Source organism: Tasmannia lanceolata, unplaced genomic scaffold, assembly GCF_043159265.1.
Source record: "Tasmannia lanceolata isolate RefF3 unplaced genomic scaffold, GAP_Taslan_0.1 ptg000020l, whole genome shotgun sequence".
NCBI classification, from domain to species: Eukaryota; Viridiplantae; Streptophyta; class Magnoliopsida; order Canellales; family Winteraceae; genus Tasmannia; species Tasmannia lanceolata.
Window position 1 is genome coordinate 18,464,249 of NW_027518697.1, and position 20,061 is coordinate 18,484,309.

At 38.7% G+C, this 20,061-nt stretch overlaps 2 protein-coding genes across 3 annotated transcripts; both read right to left on the reverse strand.

The window, feature by feature from the left end:
* Nucleotides 1-3,345: 3,345 nt before the first annotated feature.
* LOC143854288 (peptidyl-prolyl cis-trans isomerase 2) lies at nt 3,346-4,111 on the reverse strand. The gene has a single exon (XM_077364166.1). The coding sequence runs from the start codon at nt 4,064-4,066 to the stop codon at nt 3,545-3,547; it is 522 nt and encodes a 173-aa protein (XP_077220281.1). The 5' UTR covers nt 4,067-4,111; the 3' UTR covers nt 3,346-3,544.
* Nucleotides 4,112-10,154: 6,043 nt separating this feature from the next.
* On the reverse strand, nt 10,155-19,122 carry LOC143854287 (tubulin beta-1 chain-like). 2 transcript variants are annotated; one of them, XR_013237476.1, is made up of 5 exons: nt 18,604-19,122; nt 12,376-12,645; nt 10,946-11,669; nt 10,767-10,854; nt 10,155-10,476 (listed from the first exon to the last, which is right to left on the reverse strand). XR_013237476.1 is itself a non-coding variant. In XM_077364165.1 (4 exons), the coding sequence occupies exons 1-3, from the start codon at nt 18,998-19,000 to the stop codon at nt 10,987-10,989; spliced, it is 1,350 nt and encodes a 449-aa protein (XP_077220280.1). In that variant the 5' UTR covers nt 19,001-19,122; the 3' UTR covers nt 10,578-10,854; nt 10,946-10,986. The 2 variants fall into 2 exon arrangements, 1 of the variants encoding a protein (XP_077220280.1); XM_077364165.1 differs by lacking the exon at nt 10,155-10,476 and having other exon boundaries at nt 10,578-10,854.
* Nucleotides 19,123-20,061: the final 939 nt, after the last annotated feature.

Consider the following 20,061-nt stretch of genomic DNA (forward strand, 5'->3'; position numbering starts at 1 on the left):
GTTCTTTGGATCGTAAAAAATAAAATGAATGGAAACATGTCGGTGGGCGACCGCGGTAGTCCGGTAGACCGTGGATGTTCGAAAAATTATCTGTTGGGAGAAAATAGACATAACTTTTCACTTCCGTTTTTAATCTTTCTTCATGTCTTTTGCTTCCCAACAGTCATGGATGTTTTTCAAACACAAGGGATACTTTGTGGATGATCCAAAACACTTGAATCACAAAAAGATGTGATCGAATGATCATTATTCAAACTAATCCAAGAGATGTCTTGAAGGGTTGTTTCCCTTAATGAATAGACATCTAATGCTCTATTCATTTGATGGGCCCTCACATAGCAAGGGTGTGCCTAAAAAATTAGCTTCATCGGATCATCCTAACCTTTCGAACCGTGGAGGTAAAATATGGACATGTCCATTTTACCTCCACAAATCGTAGTGTTGGGATGATCTTATGGAGCTGATTTTTTGTGGACACCCTATCTATGTGAGGGCCCTATCAAATGAATGGTTTGGATCACCCAAACAATATGCCATCCACTGTATTTTAAGCCAGTGGTTAGAAACCGTTTTCTCTTCTTTTTTTCTTGTTGTTTTTGTTGAGAAACGGCTATGTAGCGTGTGTATTTTCTTCGGTGGCTAGAAATAGGCTTTGTTTTGTTATACAGAACGGGAATGCCATCAACCGTCCTACTTGCCTCTGGCCTGACAATGGGGCACGATGGTTATTTTAGCGAAACGCGTGAGTAATTTTGAGATGAGTTGACAACTAAGGAAGGAGTAGCGAAAGAGCATCTGTGGCTATAAATAGTTAGATTTGGGCGATGATAAATTCAATTCACCTTGAAGGGTGCGAATTATCTTACAGGGGGTGCGAATTTATTATTTCCTATAGATTTTGCCACATTTTCCTGGATTTACAGCGAAGCGGCCGTAGGGGTGGACATGGTTCGGGTCCAACCCGAGGAACCGAGCTGAACCGGTCACTTTGGTTCGGTTAGGTTTGGTTCCAATTTTAATTGGTTCGGTTCCGGTGCAGATTTTTGGGAACCGATTATATATGGTTCGGTTTTGGGTTTGGGTTCCTGGAACCGAGAACCGCAAACCGAGCGTGATGCGCCATCTAACGGATAAAATCATCCCCCCTTTCCCATGAACCCTTGATAATTTGCACCCTCCAAATGTCCCAACATATCATCTGGATTCGATCTTCTCCCACGGCCAACCATGATAAATCTTGCAAAATCATAGATTGTGGAGGCTCTTATGCCAATTTGATGTGGACACAATGATGAATATTTGATAGAAAACTAATATAACTGTTTGTAGTTTATGGAGCAGAAACCACACGAAAACTTTCTCTTTTGAGAAGATTAGGCAAAATATTAGATTAGGCAAAATATCTCCATTTGGTCAAAGGTTGGGTAAACCCAGAACCGAACCGAACCGAACCGAACCGAATTGATCAAGTTCGGTTCTGGTTCTGGTTCGGTTCCAAAGATAAATGGTTCGGTTCTTAGTATACTCCAGAACCGAACCGAACCGAACCGAACCATTTCCCTAGGCGGCCGTATGCTTGGATGACATGACGGAAATACCCTTGTGGGTTTTGAGTTTGTGAGGCTGTGGCTGGTCGCGGTGTGGGAGTTTTTAGTAAGAAAATATAGTGGACCCACGTGGATATCCAAATCATTCATTAGTTGGGCCCCGACTTAGGGAGGCCATGCCATTAAATTCATCTCCGGAGATAATCTTAACCCTCCACTCTGTTGATATTTCAATAATGTGCCATTCTAGAATAGATCGAAGGGTTATGATCATCCAATAAAAATGATTTCCAGGGGTATTACTTGTCTAAGTCGCGGCTGGACAAATAAATTGTTTGGAGCGTTAAACCATGTGGGCCCACTGTATTTAAAAAAAAAAAAAAAAATTGCTTTCAGCTTCAAGGCGAAAACCGTATAGAATTTCACTCAAGTATTTTGTATCTCTCATTCTCCAAAGAAAAATATGAAGGTTGAAGTATAAGTGGGGCCTACTTCTTCAAGATCCAAAGTCCTGATGGCTAGAATCGTCCATGAGTAGGGGTGAATCTTGGGTTGGGCCCGAGTTAGGGTTGAGGCCTTGGGGCTTGGGCAACGCAACTAGACACAAACCCAACCCGTCCTTACTTTTTCATGATTTTCAAAATCTTAAAATTAGGAGTTTTTTGTATTTTTTTGCCCAAGGCTAACCCAAACTTAGCCCCACCCAATTTGAAAATTCAGGTTAGGTAGGTTGAGTTAAAGTTATGGACTGGATTGGGTTTGGGTTGAGGTAATGCCCCTCGGGTTCGGCTGCAGGGTTGAATTAAAACTGTCTGAGAAGTTGATATTGGATTTGGATGATCGGGTATTGAATGGTTCTAAGGCATTTCGGTTTGTTTAAGCTTGTCCATGGTGTGGATCACTCACCTTTTGCAGACTCTACACATTTGACTTGATTTTCTACTTAAAAAATGTTAAGGCGACAAATATAAATTTTCTAATTGTATGAAAACTATGACTTTGGTATACCCTCCTCCACACTAAAGAGGGTGCTTGGCATACTGAAGCGGTGTATTTGGCCCTTCCTTCTAGCAGTGCACATTTATATAATTATAAGTTTATAACAACTCTTTTAACACTACTTTTTTAAAAGTACAACGGATGGCCCACATATACATATCATTTTACGGGAGAAATTATGGATCAATGCAACCATCGAACAGCCTCGATCTTCTGTTCACACCCCTCTTTCCCAATACTCATTTCACGTTAACTTTCGTTTGGGTTTTTGTCAATTAAGACCTGCGAGTTACCTCGTTTTTTCTATCAAATAGGAGGTGCCATTATTAAACCGAGAGGGTGGGTAAACTAAAAGATAGGATAACGAAATCTTATCCACTTATTATTAATTAATTTAAAAAAAAATGCAAAGCTTATCCATAACGTTTATCACGTGGATCACTGACACGTGCAACAAACCTCTTTTACTCTACGGCTCAGATCACCACAAGACTTGACCCCAAGGTTTGACAATCGCACCCAGAGTAAAAGAATATACAACCCATCTGGCGAAAATATATAGAAGAGGGAAATGATATTGCCACACCCTAAATGGTGGCTTGTATCAGAGAAAACAAATACCTAAACGGGAGTGCCAATACCACTTTTGTTCATATGCTGCCTCAAATCGCACTCATCCTAATATTTTTTAACGGTCAGATCATCGACCAAAGAAATAAGATGAAACCCTAATACAAAACCAGCATAACCAAAATGAAACCCTAAAGATAACAAATATAAAAAGATCAGATCGCAATAATTTCTGTAAACCATAATCTTATTTGTAAACCTTAAATCTTATTCGAATAAAAGACACATAAAAGTCTTAGTCTTCTTCACATAACCAAACCAGAGCAAGAACAAGAACAAAACCAGATCTACATCAAACCCTAACCATAACAAAACGAAAGACAAAGCAAGAAACCATAATCCAGATCCAGATCTCAACAATCACTCCTTCAAGAAAGCTGACCACAATCAGCAATCACAACCTGCTTAGAAGTCCTTCCAGTACTAGATCCAACCTTCTCAATCGCCTTAACAACATCAAGCCCTTCAACAACCTGTCCAAACACAACATGTTTCCCATCAAGCCACTCAGTCTTAGCAGTACAAACAAAAAACTGAGATCCATTAGTCCCCGGCCCCGCATTCGCCATCGATAAAATCCCCGGCCCCGTGTGCTTCTTAATAAAATTCTCATCAGCAAACTTTGCGCCGTAGATCGATTCCCCGCCGGTACCATTTCCGGCCGTGAAATCACCTCCCTGACACATGAAATTAGGGATTACACGGTGGAATGCTGATCCTTTGTAGTGAAGAGGTTTTCCACTCCGGCCGGAACCTTTCTCGCCGGTGCAAAGTGCTCGGAAGTTCTCGGCGGTGCGGGGAGTTGTGTCGGCGTAGAGTTCCATCACGATCCGGCCGGCCGGAGCTCCGCCTACTGACATGTCAAAGAAAACTTTAGGGTTTGAGGCCATTTTTCCTTTGTGCAGAGGAGGGTTTGATAAGGATTTGCTAGGGTTTGGGGGAGGAGGTTTTTATATAGTTGTGTTGGGTGGTGTGGTTGATCTTGGCCGTTGGTTTGTTTACACGTGGAGGGATTGGATTGTTTTGGGTTAAGGGTTGGTTGGTGGATTAAGTGTGGTTAGGGTTTTTAACTTTGGTTGAGGTTAGAGTTAACTAGGGTTGGAAATGGGGGAATATGCGTTTCAAATATTCGAGTTGGGTATGCTTGGCATTGGCAGTTTGATAATGGCACTCCACAGTTTGTTTTATATTGGACATTGATAGCCTCACGAGGACCACTAAGAAGTTAATTAAAAAAAGTTATAGTATGGAGGTAGTAGTGTCCTTATCAAAATATAATATATATTGGATATTAGTAGTTTAGTACCCATTATTTATTTTTTAGATTTAATGGAAAATGGTGAGAATAAATTGTTTTTTATTTTATTTTTTAAGGAATAAATTCTAAGCCTCTCTAATGTGTAAGCTTAAGAAGCTAACCCAATTTGAGAATCCACTTCCTTCATAGCACTTGAACAGAGCTCAAGAGTATGACTAAAAGCTTATTCTCTCTAATAAATTTGAGACAGATTAGAGATCTGATCCATAATTCTGACCTTAGTGAAGTTATCGTAGGGACTAGGGTAGGACTCACCCTCAAAAGCTAGCCGTTAAGAGGAGACTGTCCTTAAAAGCCTGTCCACATCTGTTATTATTAAAGATGTGAGATTATTGCTTTTGCATGGAACCCCCAACAATCTCCCCCTCCACGCGTTAGCAACGTGAACAATCTCGCCCCTCCACGTGGCAGGAATGTGGGAACTATGAGATCTTCCCCAAGAGAATTTCACCCTCCTCGGAGGCTTACCAGGCTTGCCGAGATCTTCCCGAGGGATTTTTCCATCATCGGAGGCACACGGGTTAACACGTCCCAACTCTGATACAATTCAAAACTACCAATTGCTCCAAAAGCTTAAGCTGTTGGAGGAGGAGTTAATTGATATTTTATACTTTAACAGTTATAGCTTTCATGTTCATAATTCAACTCTAGCAGGATAGGTACAATATCTTTTTTAGTAACTCCAGCAACCATGCCAAGTACAAAATCATTTCCGTAGGTTGATCCTAACCCTTCGATCTGAATGTTAGAGGGTTGACCCATCTAACATTTAGGGTGTGGCCCATCTAATGGACAGTTTGGGTCATCCTATAGTGCGGGCCATACAGTAATTTTAATAAAGCGAGGAGTGCCCTAATCAAAATACAGTAGTGCTGATAACATTTCCCTATGAAAATTATATATTCGCCCCCTATCTTCACATGGGATAGCCAGCTGCAATGTGTGTTGCAACAAGGTCCGGTGAATCCTTCCCACGTGAAGCACATTAGCCCCTCTGCAGTCATACACCGGAGCGGGCTATCCCAATAGACATCTGGAGTGTCATAAGAGGCGTTCAAAGTGCATAAGGTGCATTTGGCTATAATTCTGATTCTGCTTCTGCATTTTGATTTTGATTTTGATTTTTAATTTCGAGGAATCAGTCATATTTGGTAAAAAAAATACATTATTTTCGGCTTTTGGAACAAAACCACAAAATTGATAATTAGTTTAACAATAGAAGCTGCTCCAACATCACCATATCTTTAAGGGATTTGCTAGCTCCTTCGCAGAAAGCACCTTCGCACCCGTCCTGTGCATTTGATGACAACCATCTATGTTGACTTTTGACAGATTTTGTCTTATTCACTGTTGTGCCTGTCATTACATGCAAAGGACGGGCGTGAAGGTGCTTTCTGCGAAGTGGGCGTAATCCCCATCTTTCATGTGTTTACATCAATTTTTGGGCGTAATCGGTCATGAAAGACGAAATCAACTAGTGGCAACTCGTTGAACCAAGTCAGTGGAGTTATATGTAAACACTTTGGGGGTTAAAAGGATTAGACATTTGTTAGAGGTTCTTTCCTAATTGTACTAATCTTTAACCACAATCGGTCAAGTGGGGCCAAGCTACCAAATTACTATCCGGATGGACTGAGTTAAAGATGTGGCATTACAGTTGCATCGTAGGAAAATAGGAAAATAAAGTTTCGAACTAGGAAAATACTTCTAAAACAAGTTTCGTTCTGAAAATAAAGACGAAAGTGAAATTGACGGACAATTTGATCGATTCCACAAGTTTCTTGCATTTCGCGGGGATACAAGCTCATTTCCTTATCTTTTGGGCATTTGTCACAACATGGGATTTCATCTATATCTTCCAAACGAAATCAAGTTTTACTAGCAGGCCTCTTCAAACTATCATGAGACTACTTGACTTGTCTCTCCATTGTTCGCCTATATGTCATGACTTTTGTCCCCCAAGAAAATGTGCTTACTAGTCTTAGGCTCTGTTCACTTGTTTTCTAGCGGCAGGAAAAGAATCTGACGTGGAAAACTGGAAAAGAAAGGAAAAGAAACTGTGATAAAATTCAATTTGTGAGAAAACTCCGTTGTTCACTTGGCCGAGAAAGGAAAAGAAAGTATGCAGGCAAAGTGGTTTTCTCAGGAAAGTGATTTTCTCACCCTTTTTGGTGAGAAAATTTAGAGGGAAAGTGCAAGAAAGTTCGTTTTCCACGTCATTATTTATATTTTCCACCTGTGTAATTATGCTTTCCCGAGAGAACAAGTGAACGGCGGAAAATGTCAAATCATGTCCAATCACGGGAAAATTTGGCTTTCTTTCTTCTCCTTTCCTTTCTCAAGAAGGAAGTGAACAGAGCCTTAAGATTTAGTAATTATTTTCTCTTTTTAGATCGGGTTTTCGATGGCCAACAAAACACATTTCGTCGACCGAATTTTTCCTCTGAAATCATATTGGCTGTTTGTCGTTCGCAGTAACAAATGACAAGTTTAGTTGGTGTGGCATTATTTTAAAAGTTCACCCTTAACCTAGGGTATTTTGGTCATTTGCAATCGTTGTTTCTAGGGGTGCAAGTTTGGCCCTGTCAGCCCTGAGCCCGAACAGGGTCAAGGCTGGATTTTCTAACCCTGAGGGCGGGTCAGGGTTCATTTTTTTTACCCTGACTCAGGTCGGGCGGTTTTGGGTTAATGCCTCGGGTACCCTGACCCGGCCCAACCCTGAGTTTGCTATTATAGAATTGAACCATCTGTGCATGTTTCTTTTGCTAATGTTTTCTATTATTTTGGATTGATGTCTCTTTAGATTATTATTATTAATTGTCTCTGTTGCCAGCATGTTGTTGAATTCATATTGTCTTATTTTGTTCTCTTTCTCTGTTTATTGATCATTTTGTTCCATATGATAAGTGGTTGCTTTATTTTTGGCACTCTTAATAGGTATTTGCACTAGGGTCAATTAGGGCCGCCCCGGCCCTTCCCAATCAAGGCCAATCAGGGAAGGCCAGGGCTAGCACAATACCCTATAGGGTGGGTAATGGGTTGAGGTTTTCCGGCCCTGACTCAGGGTCAGGGCCGAGATAATGGGTTCCAGGGTTGGGCTAGGGTTTAAAAAAACCCGACCCAACCCGACCCTGTTGCAGCCCTTGTTGTTTTCATTTAAAACAGAGTCCTATGGCTATGGTCAATGTGGATATCATTCCCCTTTATTTATTTATTCTCATTGAAAGGATAAACATGAGCAAGGTTTAAAATTTCGGTTTCGGTACCGGTTTCGGACTCTGAAATTTCGGTGAAATATTTAATTAATTAAAAAAAAACAGATTTTTTGGCTCAAATTTCGGAAAAACCAAAATTTCGACCGAAATTCCGAAATTTCAGACGAAATAAAATACCATTTCAGTTTTTATTGATTTCAGTGTCGGTCTCCACCGAAATCCGAAATTTAAAACCATGAACATGAGTACAATTTCTTTATTTATTTTTAATGAAAAAGATTCTGAGCCTATCTATGGTATGAGTTTACAAGTGTGATTCGGAACCGACTTCTCTATATATTCCATGAAAAAGTTTGTGTACAGTCAATGTGGGACTACTGTTTTGTCACTAAGAAAAAATACGAAAAAAAAGAGAATATTACCTTTAAATTTGAGTCCAATAATTGGTTTAGCACTCACAATCGGTTGTCATAGTCAGCAAAAATGAAAAATGATTTGAAAGATAACTAGTATTCTGGTTTTAAGCAAGCTTTTAAATTTCGGTTTCGGGGAAATTTCGATTCTCACCTAAACCAAAATTTTGGCCAAATCATACGTAATTTTCCTTTCTTCCCTGCTCCTTCGGCGAGTACTATCAGTCTTAAGTATAATACCTACTATATAATTCAAAAGTCATAATAATAAGTCATAACTTCGGAACTGAAACCGGACTTTGTAAAGTCTTTCCCGAACAACTATGCTATGCTTTTCCTCTCTTATTGTGCTTCCATGTGCCCAAGACCTCCCGCTCCTTTGGCTACTTCTTTTGAAAGTTATTACATGTAATTAATTCAGTCCTCACTTAAACCGAAATTTTGGCCAAAATTCAAAAATTTCGGTGATGCGCTAGAAATGTTCGACCAAAATTTTGTAAATTTCGGCAAATTTCAATTTTGGAACGTTTTGGTAATTTCGGCCGAAATTTAAAACCATGGTTTTAAGTAGGAAGATGCAATAAATAGTAAGGACATTTGAACAAGAAGAGAAGCGATATAGCCTCCCTTTTTTGGCTTGTGACAGCCCGATTCAGTGTATTTATGACTACTCTTTTACACCTGAGGGAGCTGTCGTCCCAAATAAAAACAAAGGGTGAATATAGCATTTCCCTTGAACAAAATCTTATTTAGAGTCGTCCCCAAGAAATTTAGGGTTCCAAGGCCCTTATGATGAATCTGATCGTGAGTGATCTAAGAATTCCAGGTTTGGTACTGATCTGGTTACAGGACTTGGAGGAATCAGGCAACGCACGGTTTCATATCTGGTCTTTACGAGAAATGTCTCCATTTTAATTTGGATCATAGAAAAAATGGGCAGCTTTTACTTTTGATCACTTCCATAACAGCTCCACTTATTTCTAGATAATCCATTGATTAAAGACTAAGTATTGTGAAGATTTTTGAGAAATCCACATTTCAACCAACTTACCTCTTACCTCTTACCTCCTTTGTTCCTCCACTTCCAAATGGAAACCCTCTTTCATTCATATGAATTCTAACTTCTTACCTCTGGCTTCTACAATTACAAATAGATAACCCTCTTAATTTATATCAAATCTTGTATGAATACAAAACCATGAACTGTTTCATTAACTTTGAAATATGAGTTTTCTAAAATCACATGGATATATGACATTACTGATTGTGAGTCCAAAACTGATTAAATGGAACCACGTCATAAGCTTATATGTAAGTTACCAACACAAGCAATCTTTATGGAATTCTTAATAATGCTATTTGATTGTAAATCCACTTATCTGCATTATCGTTTGATGGATGTAAAAATCAGTTAGGGCCCGTTTGGATACCTCAGATCTTGTATTTGGATTTGGAATTGAGTTTTCAATACAAAATGAATAGAACTGCCAGCTCATGTTGAGGGAGACAGAGAGGGAAGGCGGTAATTCCTGCAGAGGAGAGAGGTTGAGGAGCCAAGAGGGTGAAGGAAACTGCCAGATCTGTGGATTTCCAATTTCTTATTTCCACAGCTTATTTGGAAATCTGATTTTTTTTAACTGTCAGTCACTGAATTGGAAATTCAAGGATTTGATCGGGATCCAAATGTCAACACAAAATGGGCTGCAAATGTGAGAATTCCAAATCAAAATCTTCTTGGCATCCAAACGGGCCCTGAAAGGATTCTGACTTTCTAAAAAATATCACTTTGAAATTCCATGTCTTGTCATAGGCCAAAATGCTTGCAGTGCTAAAATCAGCAATGCCCACTGAATGCCTCCCCTAATCAATTGATTTAAGCTCAATGTGGATGGTTTATCGTGCTGGGTATGTACGGGCAGTCTGATTCGGGATTCAGACGCCTAATTTCTTCATGGCTACAATTATTTCCTTGGTCCTGCCTCTAACTCAGAAGCAATACTTGTTGCTATTCTCAAAAGTAACCCTCTTCTGCTATCTGGACTTTCACTGTAAATGCCATAAAAAAAATGCAAGCACTCTAGAAAAACCAGTGTTCTTGTACATAAGATAAAATCTCCTCTACTACTACGATCTTTTTGTTTGTTTTTGTTCTTTTGATTTTGATTAATGAGATCATTTTCATCATTAAAAAAAAATCTGATGGGCGATCACAACCGTACATGGCTCAGAAGCACCACACAGGTTATGCGCAGAGCATATTTTAAGATTTTGGCTCTTGAAAGTCGATCATCCACATTTATAGGCTGTGATCAATGTATGAATTATGCGTGTGAAAATCATAGAGGTGCTTCAACCTGATAAAAAACAAATATATATTCAGGAAACAACAGCTTATATTCACCACTACTACCACTACTACTAATAGAATGCATGGAATCAACGACAAATAATAGTATCTTGGCCAAGACCAAATGAATTTTATTCACTACTTTCATGTAGAGAATTCATAGATATCAACAAGCAATATCTTGCAGCCATGAGACCAGCAATATAAAACAACAAAGAAGAAAACAGTACAGTACAATTAACTACAACAACAAGGAAAAGAACTAAGAGGCAGAATTGCAAAAGAGAGAATTCTCACCGAATTCCTTAATTCCAAAGGCGAAAAACTTCTTTGGCACTTTCAGTTCTCACACTTGCCTTCAGCTTCTTTAGCACTTTCAGTTGTACTGTATCGAAGAAAAGATTACAGTACAATTAACATAAAAAACAACAAGGAAAAGAACTAAGAGACAGAAACGTAGAAGATAGAACTCTCACCAAATTCCTTAATTCTGAAGGCAAAATCTTCTTTGGTACTTTTAGTTCTCGTAGTTGCCTTCGGCGTCCTCCTCGTACTCCCCTTCCTCATCCTCCTCAACAGTGGCATCCTGGTACTGCTGGTACTCCGACACCAAGTCATTCATGTTGCTCTCAGCCTCAGTAAATTCCATTTCATCCATTCCTTCCCCAGTGTACCAATGCAAAAAGGCTTTGCGTCTGAACATAACAGTGAACTGCTCGCTCACCCTACGGAACATCTCTTGAATCGAGGTGGAGTTACCAATGAATGTTGATGCCATTTGGAGACCTATGGGGGGGATGTCACAAACGCTTGACTTAACATTGTTAGGGATCCACTCCACAAAGTAGGACGAGTTCTTGTTCTGAACATTGATCATTTGCTCGTCCACCTCTTTTGTGCTCATTTTGCCACGGAACATGGCAGAGGCAGTAAGGTATCGACCGTGGCGTGGGTCCGCAGCACACATCATGTTCTTGGCATCCCACATCTGTTGGGTGAGCTCTGGGACAGTGAGGGAAATATAATGCTGGGACCCACGAGAGGTGAGTGGGGCGAAGCCAACCATGAAAAAGTGGAGGCGGGGGAAGGGGATGAGATTTACAGCCAGCTTTCGTAGGTCTGAGTTTAGCTGACCTGGGAACCTCAGGCAGCATGTCACCCCGCTCATGGTTGCTGAAATGAGGTGATTCAGGTCTCCAACTGCAAAGATAGTAGTAGATCACATACAACATGAGCCCTTTAGTTCTAATATTCTATGTCACAAATATCGTTCTCAGGAATTTCTTGGCAAGAAAAAAATCTCATGATATATATATATATTTTTTTATCTTTTCAGGTTTATAAACGGCTACAAGGGCAGTACCATTGGATCCCAATTCATCCTAAGTGCATTTATGATGACACTGATAACGTTAGAAGCAAATGACGTGTATCCAATGGTGCTGCCCTTTAGCCGTTTTCTACAAGGGCTCCTGTGAGTATAGCATCCCTCCAGGAAAAAAACAATAAAAAAAATTTATTTAAAAAATTAAATTATGGAAATTGAAAAAAATATAAAATATCATAAAAACATCGTAAAAATATTATGGTATCGTAAAAATATCATGATAATATTAATACCACGGTAAATGAAAATATCACTATTTTTAAATTCTGGGGATTATTTTGGAACTTTTCCTCTTATCAAAATATCAAGATAAAATTGCTATTTTTTTAAAATATTAGAGATGCTAGTGACATAGCTAATAATCCAACTTTTTGTCTTTTACTTCCTTGAATTCATATTTATGCCCATGATATGTTGAAAGAAAACAATCCAATTGCTTTCAACTCTGAAAAAAGCTCCTACTTATTGAGATCTAAATCATAATGTGAAGGTTTTATGAACTATTGGGATGATACTTACAGCTTGGGGTGCTGAGCTTCAAGGTCCTAAAGCAGATGTCGTAGAGTGCCTCATTGTCAAGGACCATGCATTCATCCGCATTCTCCACCAGCTGGTGCACCGAAAGGGTGGCATTGTAGGGCTCCACGACTGTATCAGAGACTTTGGGAGAAGGGAAAACCGAGAATGTAAGCATCATCCTGTCGGGGTACTCTTCTCGCATCTTTGATATGAGGAGTGTTCCCATGCCGGACCCCGTCCCTCCTCCAAGTGAATGGCATACCTGAAAACCTGATTGAAAAATAATTTAAAACAGATGGAATATGTTAGATTGCAGGACTTGTGTTTATAATATCAACAACAAATACTGGTATATGATATTGGCCCACATTTATCACACCTGCCAATTATAGATAAGACCGATGATATTAAGCCTCCACTCAGTGATTTATGATACTGAGCAAACACAAATACATTATCAAGTAATGATATAAAGGCATCAAGATTAATGTTTAAGAACTTGTACTTAGTCAAGAATTAATCCCGGGCAGAACTGGGTTGACTCATCTCAAATGAGTTTTTTTTTTAATCAATGCAGTATAGCCCAATCCGAGTCAAATCACGCGAGTCCAAGATTGACCAAATAAGTTTTGAAGCATTGCATGAAGCCAACAAGTTCTTTCACTCTCTCAAACAATTCTTAAGCTTTACATATCATGTAATCAGTAATTCAACCTTGATGTTCACCTTTGACAAATGGATTAATTTGCCACACAGACTTCAGGAAGGATGGACTTAACCTTTTTGTGAGTGTGGTGGTCGGATGAAAATAAAATGGACGCCTACGAATGACCCAAGGATCTTTTACAAAGGGGCATTTCTCACCTTTAAGTTATGTGGTGGTAACTTTTTTTTTTTTTTTGACAGTTTGGTAGTTAACGAAATTGTGCAGTACACTCCAAAATAGCTGAATTACAAGGACATGCTGCCATCTTTGTTGCTCGGGTAGCTACTAATTAAGAATATGACATACAAATCAAATTCTGAGGACAGGTAACTAACAGTTTAATGAACATGATTTTTAGGACTTAAATAAAAACAAGTAATTTTCAAGACAGAAAGCTGTGGACTTGATATCCAGCATGTAGCCAGAGAGATTTGAAATGGAAATTTGAGTAACAAGGATGAATGAAACTTTTCTACTTTGGGTTCTGGGTAACTGTTATAAAACAGTAATGCTATGTTTGGTTGCTTGGACCGGCTCGGAGAGTAGTGGAATAGGAAGTCAAGAGACAAGAATTTTGATTTGTCTAGAATTACCTCGGAAAATTGTGTAGTAGTATTTGGTTGCGCGGCAAATAATGGGAGAGTAGGAGAAAAAGTAGGGGGTGTCATGACCAATATATGGAGAGAGTAGAGAGAGAGCATCATTCCCTAGAAAGTTCAACCATAATTCTTTGCTCTTGGAATAAGGGGACAAGAAAGAGAAAAGCAATCATTACATGCGAGAAATCCAAGGGAATCAATGGGAGTCCAATGCATTTTGGCAACCAAACGTGGAATCCATGCCAAATCCAAACCAAATTCCGACGGCTGCCGAGCTTTTGTGCAACCAAACGAAGCATAAAAGATAATGTAATTACAAGAGAAATCATGTGGGATAAATGCAGGAACCAAAAAATCTGCTTCCCTTATCAACAATTTGAAACAGGGCCCACCCACATGATGTCAACTTTTTGTTTCCTTGACTGTGGGGTCTGCTGTACAGAGCCAAGGCACTGGACTTTTATTTCATTCCTACATTACTCCTGCATCATTCCTATTAGAGTAAACAGTTCATAATTTCGCACAACCTAACTTTGCTTTTCAACTATGTTGCATACTTGCATCAATATGGGTACGAATCATTGTTGTAAATTCCATTTCGTTTCGTCCGGAATGGATGAAACGAACCGGTTTTGTTACAATTCCGGAACGAAATTCCAAAAATTTCGTTCCGGTGGAAATTTTCCGAAATCTGGAATTTCGTCTGGAATGGACGAAATTCTCCATTCTAGCCGGAATCGTGCATAACAGCTAGTTTGCCTGGATTTTGAAGATTTTACAACAATGCCCCTGGAACCTGGTGCGCACCACGCGTACCCGACACGTCGTGCTTCTTCCTTTTGCTTCTCTTTCCTCTCCTGTACTTCTCTCTACTTTCTTGTACTCGGTATTTACACGTAAACTTTATTGTCCATTTACTTAAGATTTACATGTAAATAACGGAATACCCCTCTTTTGGATTTATTAAAAATAGTTTCAACATCCAAATCTAAAAGGAAAAAAAGTCAACACTCCAGTTCTAGTACAAAATCCAAAGAAAAATGGTCGGGTCAAAATTTTAACTTTCTTAACTTCCAAACGGTGGGGTATTTTTCAAATTTTAAAAATTCATAAAATCTATTTTGTCCAAACATTATTAAATCCCAAAAGTCCTGTAAAAAAAATCACATAATTTAGTCTCTAAAAATTATTCATCTTGTCAGGCACTGGTCAACACATTAGTGACAGGCTTTTTTTTCTAATGAATGATGTAATGATGCCTCATGTTATGAAATATGGAACTTAATCACTTATGAAATGAAGAGAAATATTAGAATTTTCCATTTTGGTGATGTTATTGTTATTTGATTGCTCTACAATTATTATTTTTTAATTTTTATAAATATATAATAAAATATGAAAATATATTATTATATTCGGCGTACCTGAACGTACCCGCACCCGCTTTTTTGGCAAATCACGTACCCACGTACCCGTGTCGTGTCGTACCCGCACCCGTACCCGTGCTTCATAGCCTGGAACGGCTCTTTTTGGTTTTTTTTGTTTTTCTATGTATCAGACTATCAGTTGGACTTGTGCAAGAATTTATGTGTTTAAGTAATGAATATGCCTTTTGGGACACATATTTTGGACTATTTATTAGTTTTTCATCTTTCTCTATTGATTTTTTATTTTTTTGGATTTTTCTCATATTTTTTAATATATTTTTTGTGTGAACAAAAAGTTTCGACCGAAATGCACCGAAATGACCGAAATCCCACCGAAATTTCGTTTCGGTGGCCAAAACGAAATGGCGACCGAAACAGAATTTACAACTAAGGTACGAATCCAGCATGAGTATTGAGTGTCGGATTTGTACGAACCTCAAAAAAGAAAGATTCATGGATTGGCCAAAATATTTTAATCAACTCCCAAATTTTAATTTTTTATATAATAATATGGTTGTAATAAGCAATGCATTGAAAATTTTAATAGGGTAAAGTAAATATAATGCTATATTTTCAAATTATTATGATGGATAAAAATTCAAGGCATGCAGTATTTGTAAAGTTGTGGTAGTAGTATATAGAAAAAAATAGATACAAGAGATCTAACAGTGTCACGGTGAATCCTTAGGTATTGGAATCCGACACATGTCTGACAGGGTACTTCATCCATTCAGAAGGATCCGTGTAACTTTTCAAGCAGATAAAAAAGAAAGCTGGTGGAGTGAGATGTGATTTTGTTCAGCAATCACAATCAGAATCACATCAATAGTTGACATTGGCAACATACAGGCCCTTCTAAGAGAAAATCTACACCAGACAGCATCGCAGTGAGTCAAATTCTACCTAGAGCACCAATCACAGGGCAGCCATGTGTGTCTGTCTGATGACTTTAGCAGATGTAGATACATATCAGAAAGTAGCCTCTAAACTATAGGTTGGAATGCTAAAGGCTTCATCAAGGGGTCGGGCAGACATGAAACTTATGATGTGTGATTCAAAATCACAGATAGGACAGGAGCATGCTTGGAAATTATAACTTGCTAATCTTGGAAATGAATCCTAAGACAGAGAGGCATGACCAACAAAGCATACAAAACCATAGAAACAGTTCGGGTTGTGATTAACGAAATGGGCCACTTAACTCTCTCAGAAAGTCGACAAAGATCTGACACATGGTGCAAAATTAGATCAAGAGACAAAAATGAATTACTTCTATGAGTTCTGGAAATGGAAGCAGAGTCACTATGCAAATATGGAGTCACATCTTCTCCAAGATGAACAAAACCAGAAAGACACAAATTGCCATTCGTTAGATCTTTAGCATTAAAAAAGAATCTGGAATGAAGATCATACTATCAAGTGATTTCTAATTACAATTCAAAAAAAAAATCATGTGATTTCTAATTCTCCATGCAGAATCTCACTACAAGATGGACAGAATCAGAAAGACACAAATTGCCATTATCAGATATTAGTATTTAAATAAACAAAATCTAGATCAAAGAATCTTACTATCACATGATTTCCAACTCAGGCAAAATCCTTAAATTGGAGACAAATTACTTACAAAATGAGATTCTAGTAATTTAATGAAAATAGTAGACTTTGAATAGTCCATCCAAGTTCCCTAAACCCACAAATTGAGTAGATAAGTAGGACCTCCAATGCACTAATTCAGCATTTTAAGAAAAGTCATATTTAGGAAAACAAATGAGGGGGGGAAGGGGGGAGGCAGGTATTCTCATTACACACCAGAACTTTATACAATAAAAGAAGGGAAGTGATATATCCACCCCTTTTTTTACTTGGGACAGCCAGCTCCAGTGTATCTATGACTGGAGAGGGGCTGATGTACTTCACGTGGGAAGGATTCAACAGGCTTGATTGGCAAGCACACTGGAGCTGGCTGTCCCATGTGAAGAAAATGGGCGAATTTATCATTTCCAGAAAAGAAAATGAAGGGAAACCTGACTCCAGAGTAGGATTTCAATATTTCATTCCAAAATCGATATAAAAAAATCATTAAACTGCTCTAAAATTGCATCTTTAAATATAAAAAGCAGAAATCTAAGAATTTCAATCAACAACACATATTAGAAAGAGGACCTTCTGCAACTCTGAAATAAAGGAAATTTAAAATAAACCAGAATCCGCACAAAGAAAGAATCCTTCGGAAAGGAAAGAATCCTTCTAGTCAAATGGATCAACCAATATGTAAATCAGAATTACATATCAGAAAGGAAATATCAATTTACTACGGCATGATCCATCCACTTTGCCTCAAGATAGATAAAAAAAGTACAGGAAAAACATATCCTACAATAAGATCTTGAAACATTAGGAAATTCATGCACTCAGAAAGACGATACTAAAACTCCAATATCTCATCATTTCAATCAAGATCAGTAGAAAGAAAACATCCTCCGTTCTAAAGTTCAGAAAATCTAATAAAAATTGGAAGTTAGAAGGATAGATCATGCTACATTAGTAAAGATCTAGTTGCATTATACCGAGATCTGACATTTTAATCAAAATCACAGATCCAGAATCATATATACAGATCCACAGTAAAAAATGGAATTTAGACGGATAAATCATGCTATATTAGTAAAGATCTCGTGGCATAATACAGAGATCTGACATTTTAATCAAAATCACAGATCCAAAGTCATGTATACAGATCCACAATAAAAATTGGAATTTAGACAGATAGATCATGCTACATTAGTAAAGATCTCATGGTATAACACGGAGAGCTGACATTTTTTATCAAAATCACAGATCCAAAGTCATATATAGAGATCCAGAATAAAAATTGGAATTTAGACGGATAGATCATGCTCATTAGTAAAGATCTCATTGCACAATACGGAGATCTGATATTTTAATCAAAATCGCAGATCCAAAGTCATATATACAGATCCACAATAAAAATTGAAGTAAGACGGATAGATCATGCCACATTAGTAAAGATCTCGTGGCATAATACAGAGATTTGACATTTTAATCAAAATCACAGATCCAGAGTCATATATACAGATCCACAACAAAAATTGAAGATAGACGGGTAGATCATGCTACATTAGTAAAGATCTCGTGGCATAATACAAAGATCTGAGATCTTAATCAAAATCACAGATCCAAAGTCATATGCACAGATCCATAGTAAAGATCTCGTCGCGTAATGCGGAGATCTGACATTTTAATCAAAATCACAGATCCAAACTCATATATACAGATCCACAAACCTCAATAACAAATATCTATCTCCTATAACATAAATCCACCAAGGTTCTCACATTCCAATAAATATCACACACTAAAATCTCAAAATACGAAAAAAAAAAAAACCAACAAAAAAGATCCGTACGAGAGATCCGAGAGAGAGAGAGAGAGAGAGAGAGAGAGAGAGAGAGAGAGAGAGAGAGAGAGATACCTTGCAGACAATCACAATTCTCCGCCTCTTTTCTCACAACATCAAGAACCGAATCAATCAACTCAGCTCCTTCAGTATAATGACCTTTCGCCCAATTATTTCCAGCACCAGACTGTCCGAAAACAAAATTATCGGGCCGAAAGATCTGACCGTAAGGTCCAGATCTGATACTATCCATAGTTCCAGGCTCCAGATCCATAAGAACTGCTCTAGGAACATATCTTCCACCTGAAGCTTCATTATAATACACATTAATCCTCTCAAGTTGCAGATCGGACGGTCCTCCTTTGTATCTCCCGGTCGGATCTATGCCGTGCTCGCCACAAATCACTTCCCAAAATTTGGCTCCGATTTGGTTCCCGCATTGGCCACCTTGAACGTGAAGGATTTCTCGCATTTTTTTTCAGATCTAGGGTTAGGTTAGGGTTTCTGGTTTGGGGAAGAGGAGAGATGATGGATAGAGGGAATGGGTAGGGTTTGGTATTTATGGGTACGGTGGGGAGACAAGAGTGTAAGAAATCTGGAAATAATAGAGAGCGGCGTTATTTTGAAGTGAGAGACAGCGGGAATACCGGAGGTGGGGCCCACGTTGAGCGTGGTGAGCCCCACGTGAACACCCAATTGGGAAATGTTATAGGGTACTGATAAATTCGCACCTTTTGTAGGATAATTCGCTCCCCTTATAACTTGATTTGAGCGAATTATCCTACTGTGGGTGCCAATTTATTATATACGACCCTTTTCTTTCATGGGCCACTCTCTAGTATTGTAAAAGAGTAGTCATAAATAGACTAAAGGGGTGGCCTGAGGAAGAAAAGCGTGGGAAAATATCACTTCCTACGCCACTTCATGACAGGATCTCGTGACAATTTTGTGTGCAAGCGGAGATTTTATTTTCCCATTTTTCCCGGGGGAAGGGGGGCCACGTTGAGGTGGGTGAGCCCCACCTGAACACCTAATTGGGAAATGCCCCCTTTTCTTCCCGTGACCACCCCCTTTGGTGAAAATGATCTGCCATAAATGCACTAAAGGAGGTGGCCCGAGGAAGAAAAGGTAAAGCATATATCACTTCCCACGCAATTTATTGAGCGTATCCCGTAAGATTTTCATGTACTGGAATATATTTGATTTGCTGTTTGCCCCGTGAAGTTCAGTATTTTAGAAAAGGAACTTGCAAGCGGCCATGGAAGAAGGCATTTCGTGGATGGACTGTTGCATGTGAGAGCAGCCACCTCATGAATAAGACAAAATCCCTTTATTAAAAAAAAAGTACTGTGCGCCATCTATGCCGTTCATTTGTTGGGCATCTACATAGGATGATCCTAACCCAACGATCTACAAAGGTTTCAATAATGTGCAGTCCCCTCCACATATTGGAAGGTTAGGATCAACCTATGGAGATGATTTACGGTCCACATGCTATTTGCGTTGTGGCCCTACAAATGAACGGCTTGGATC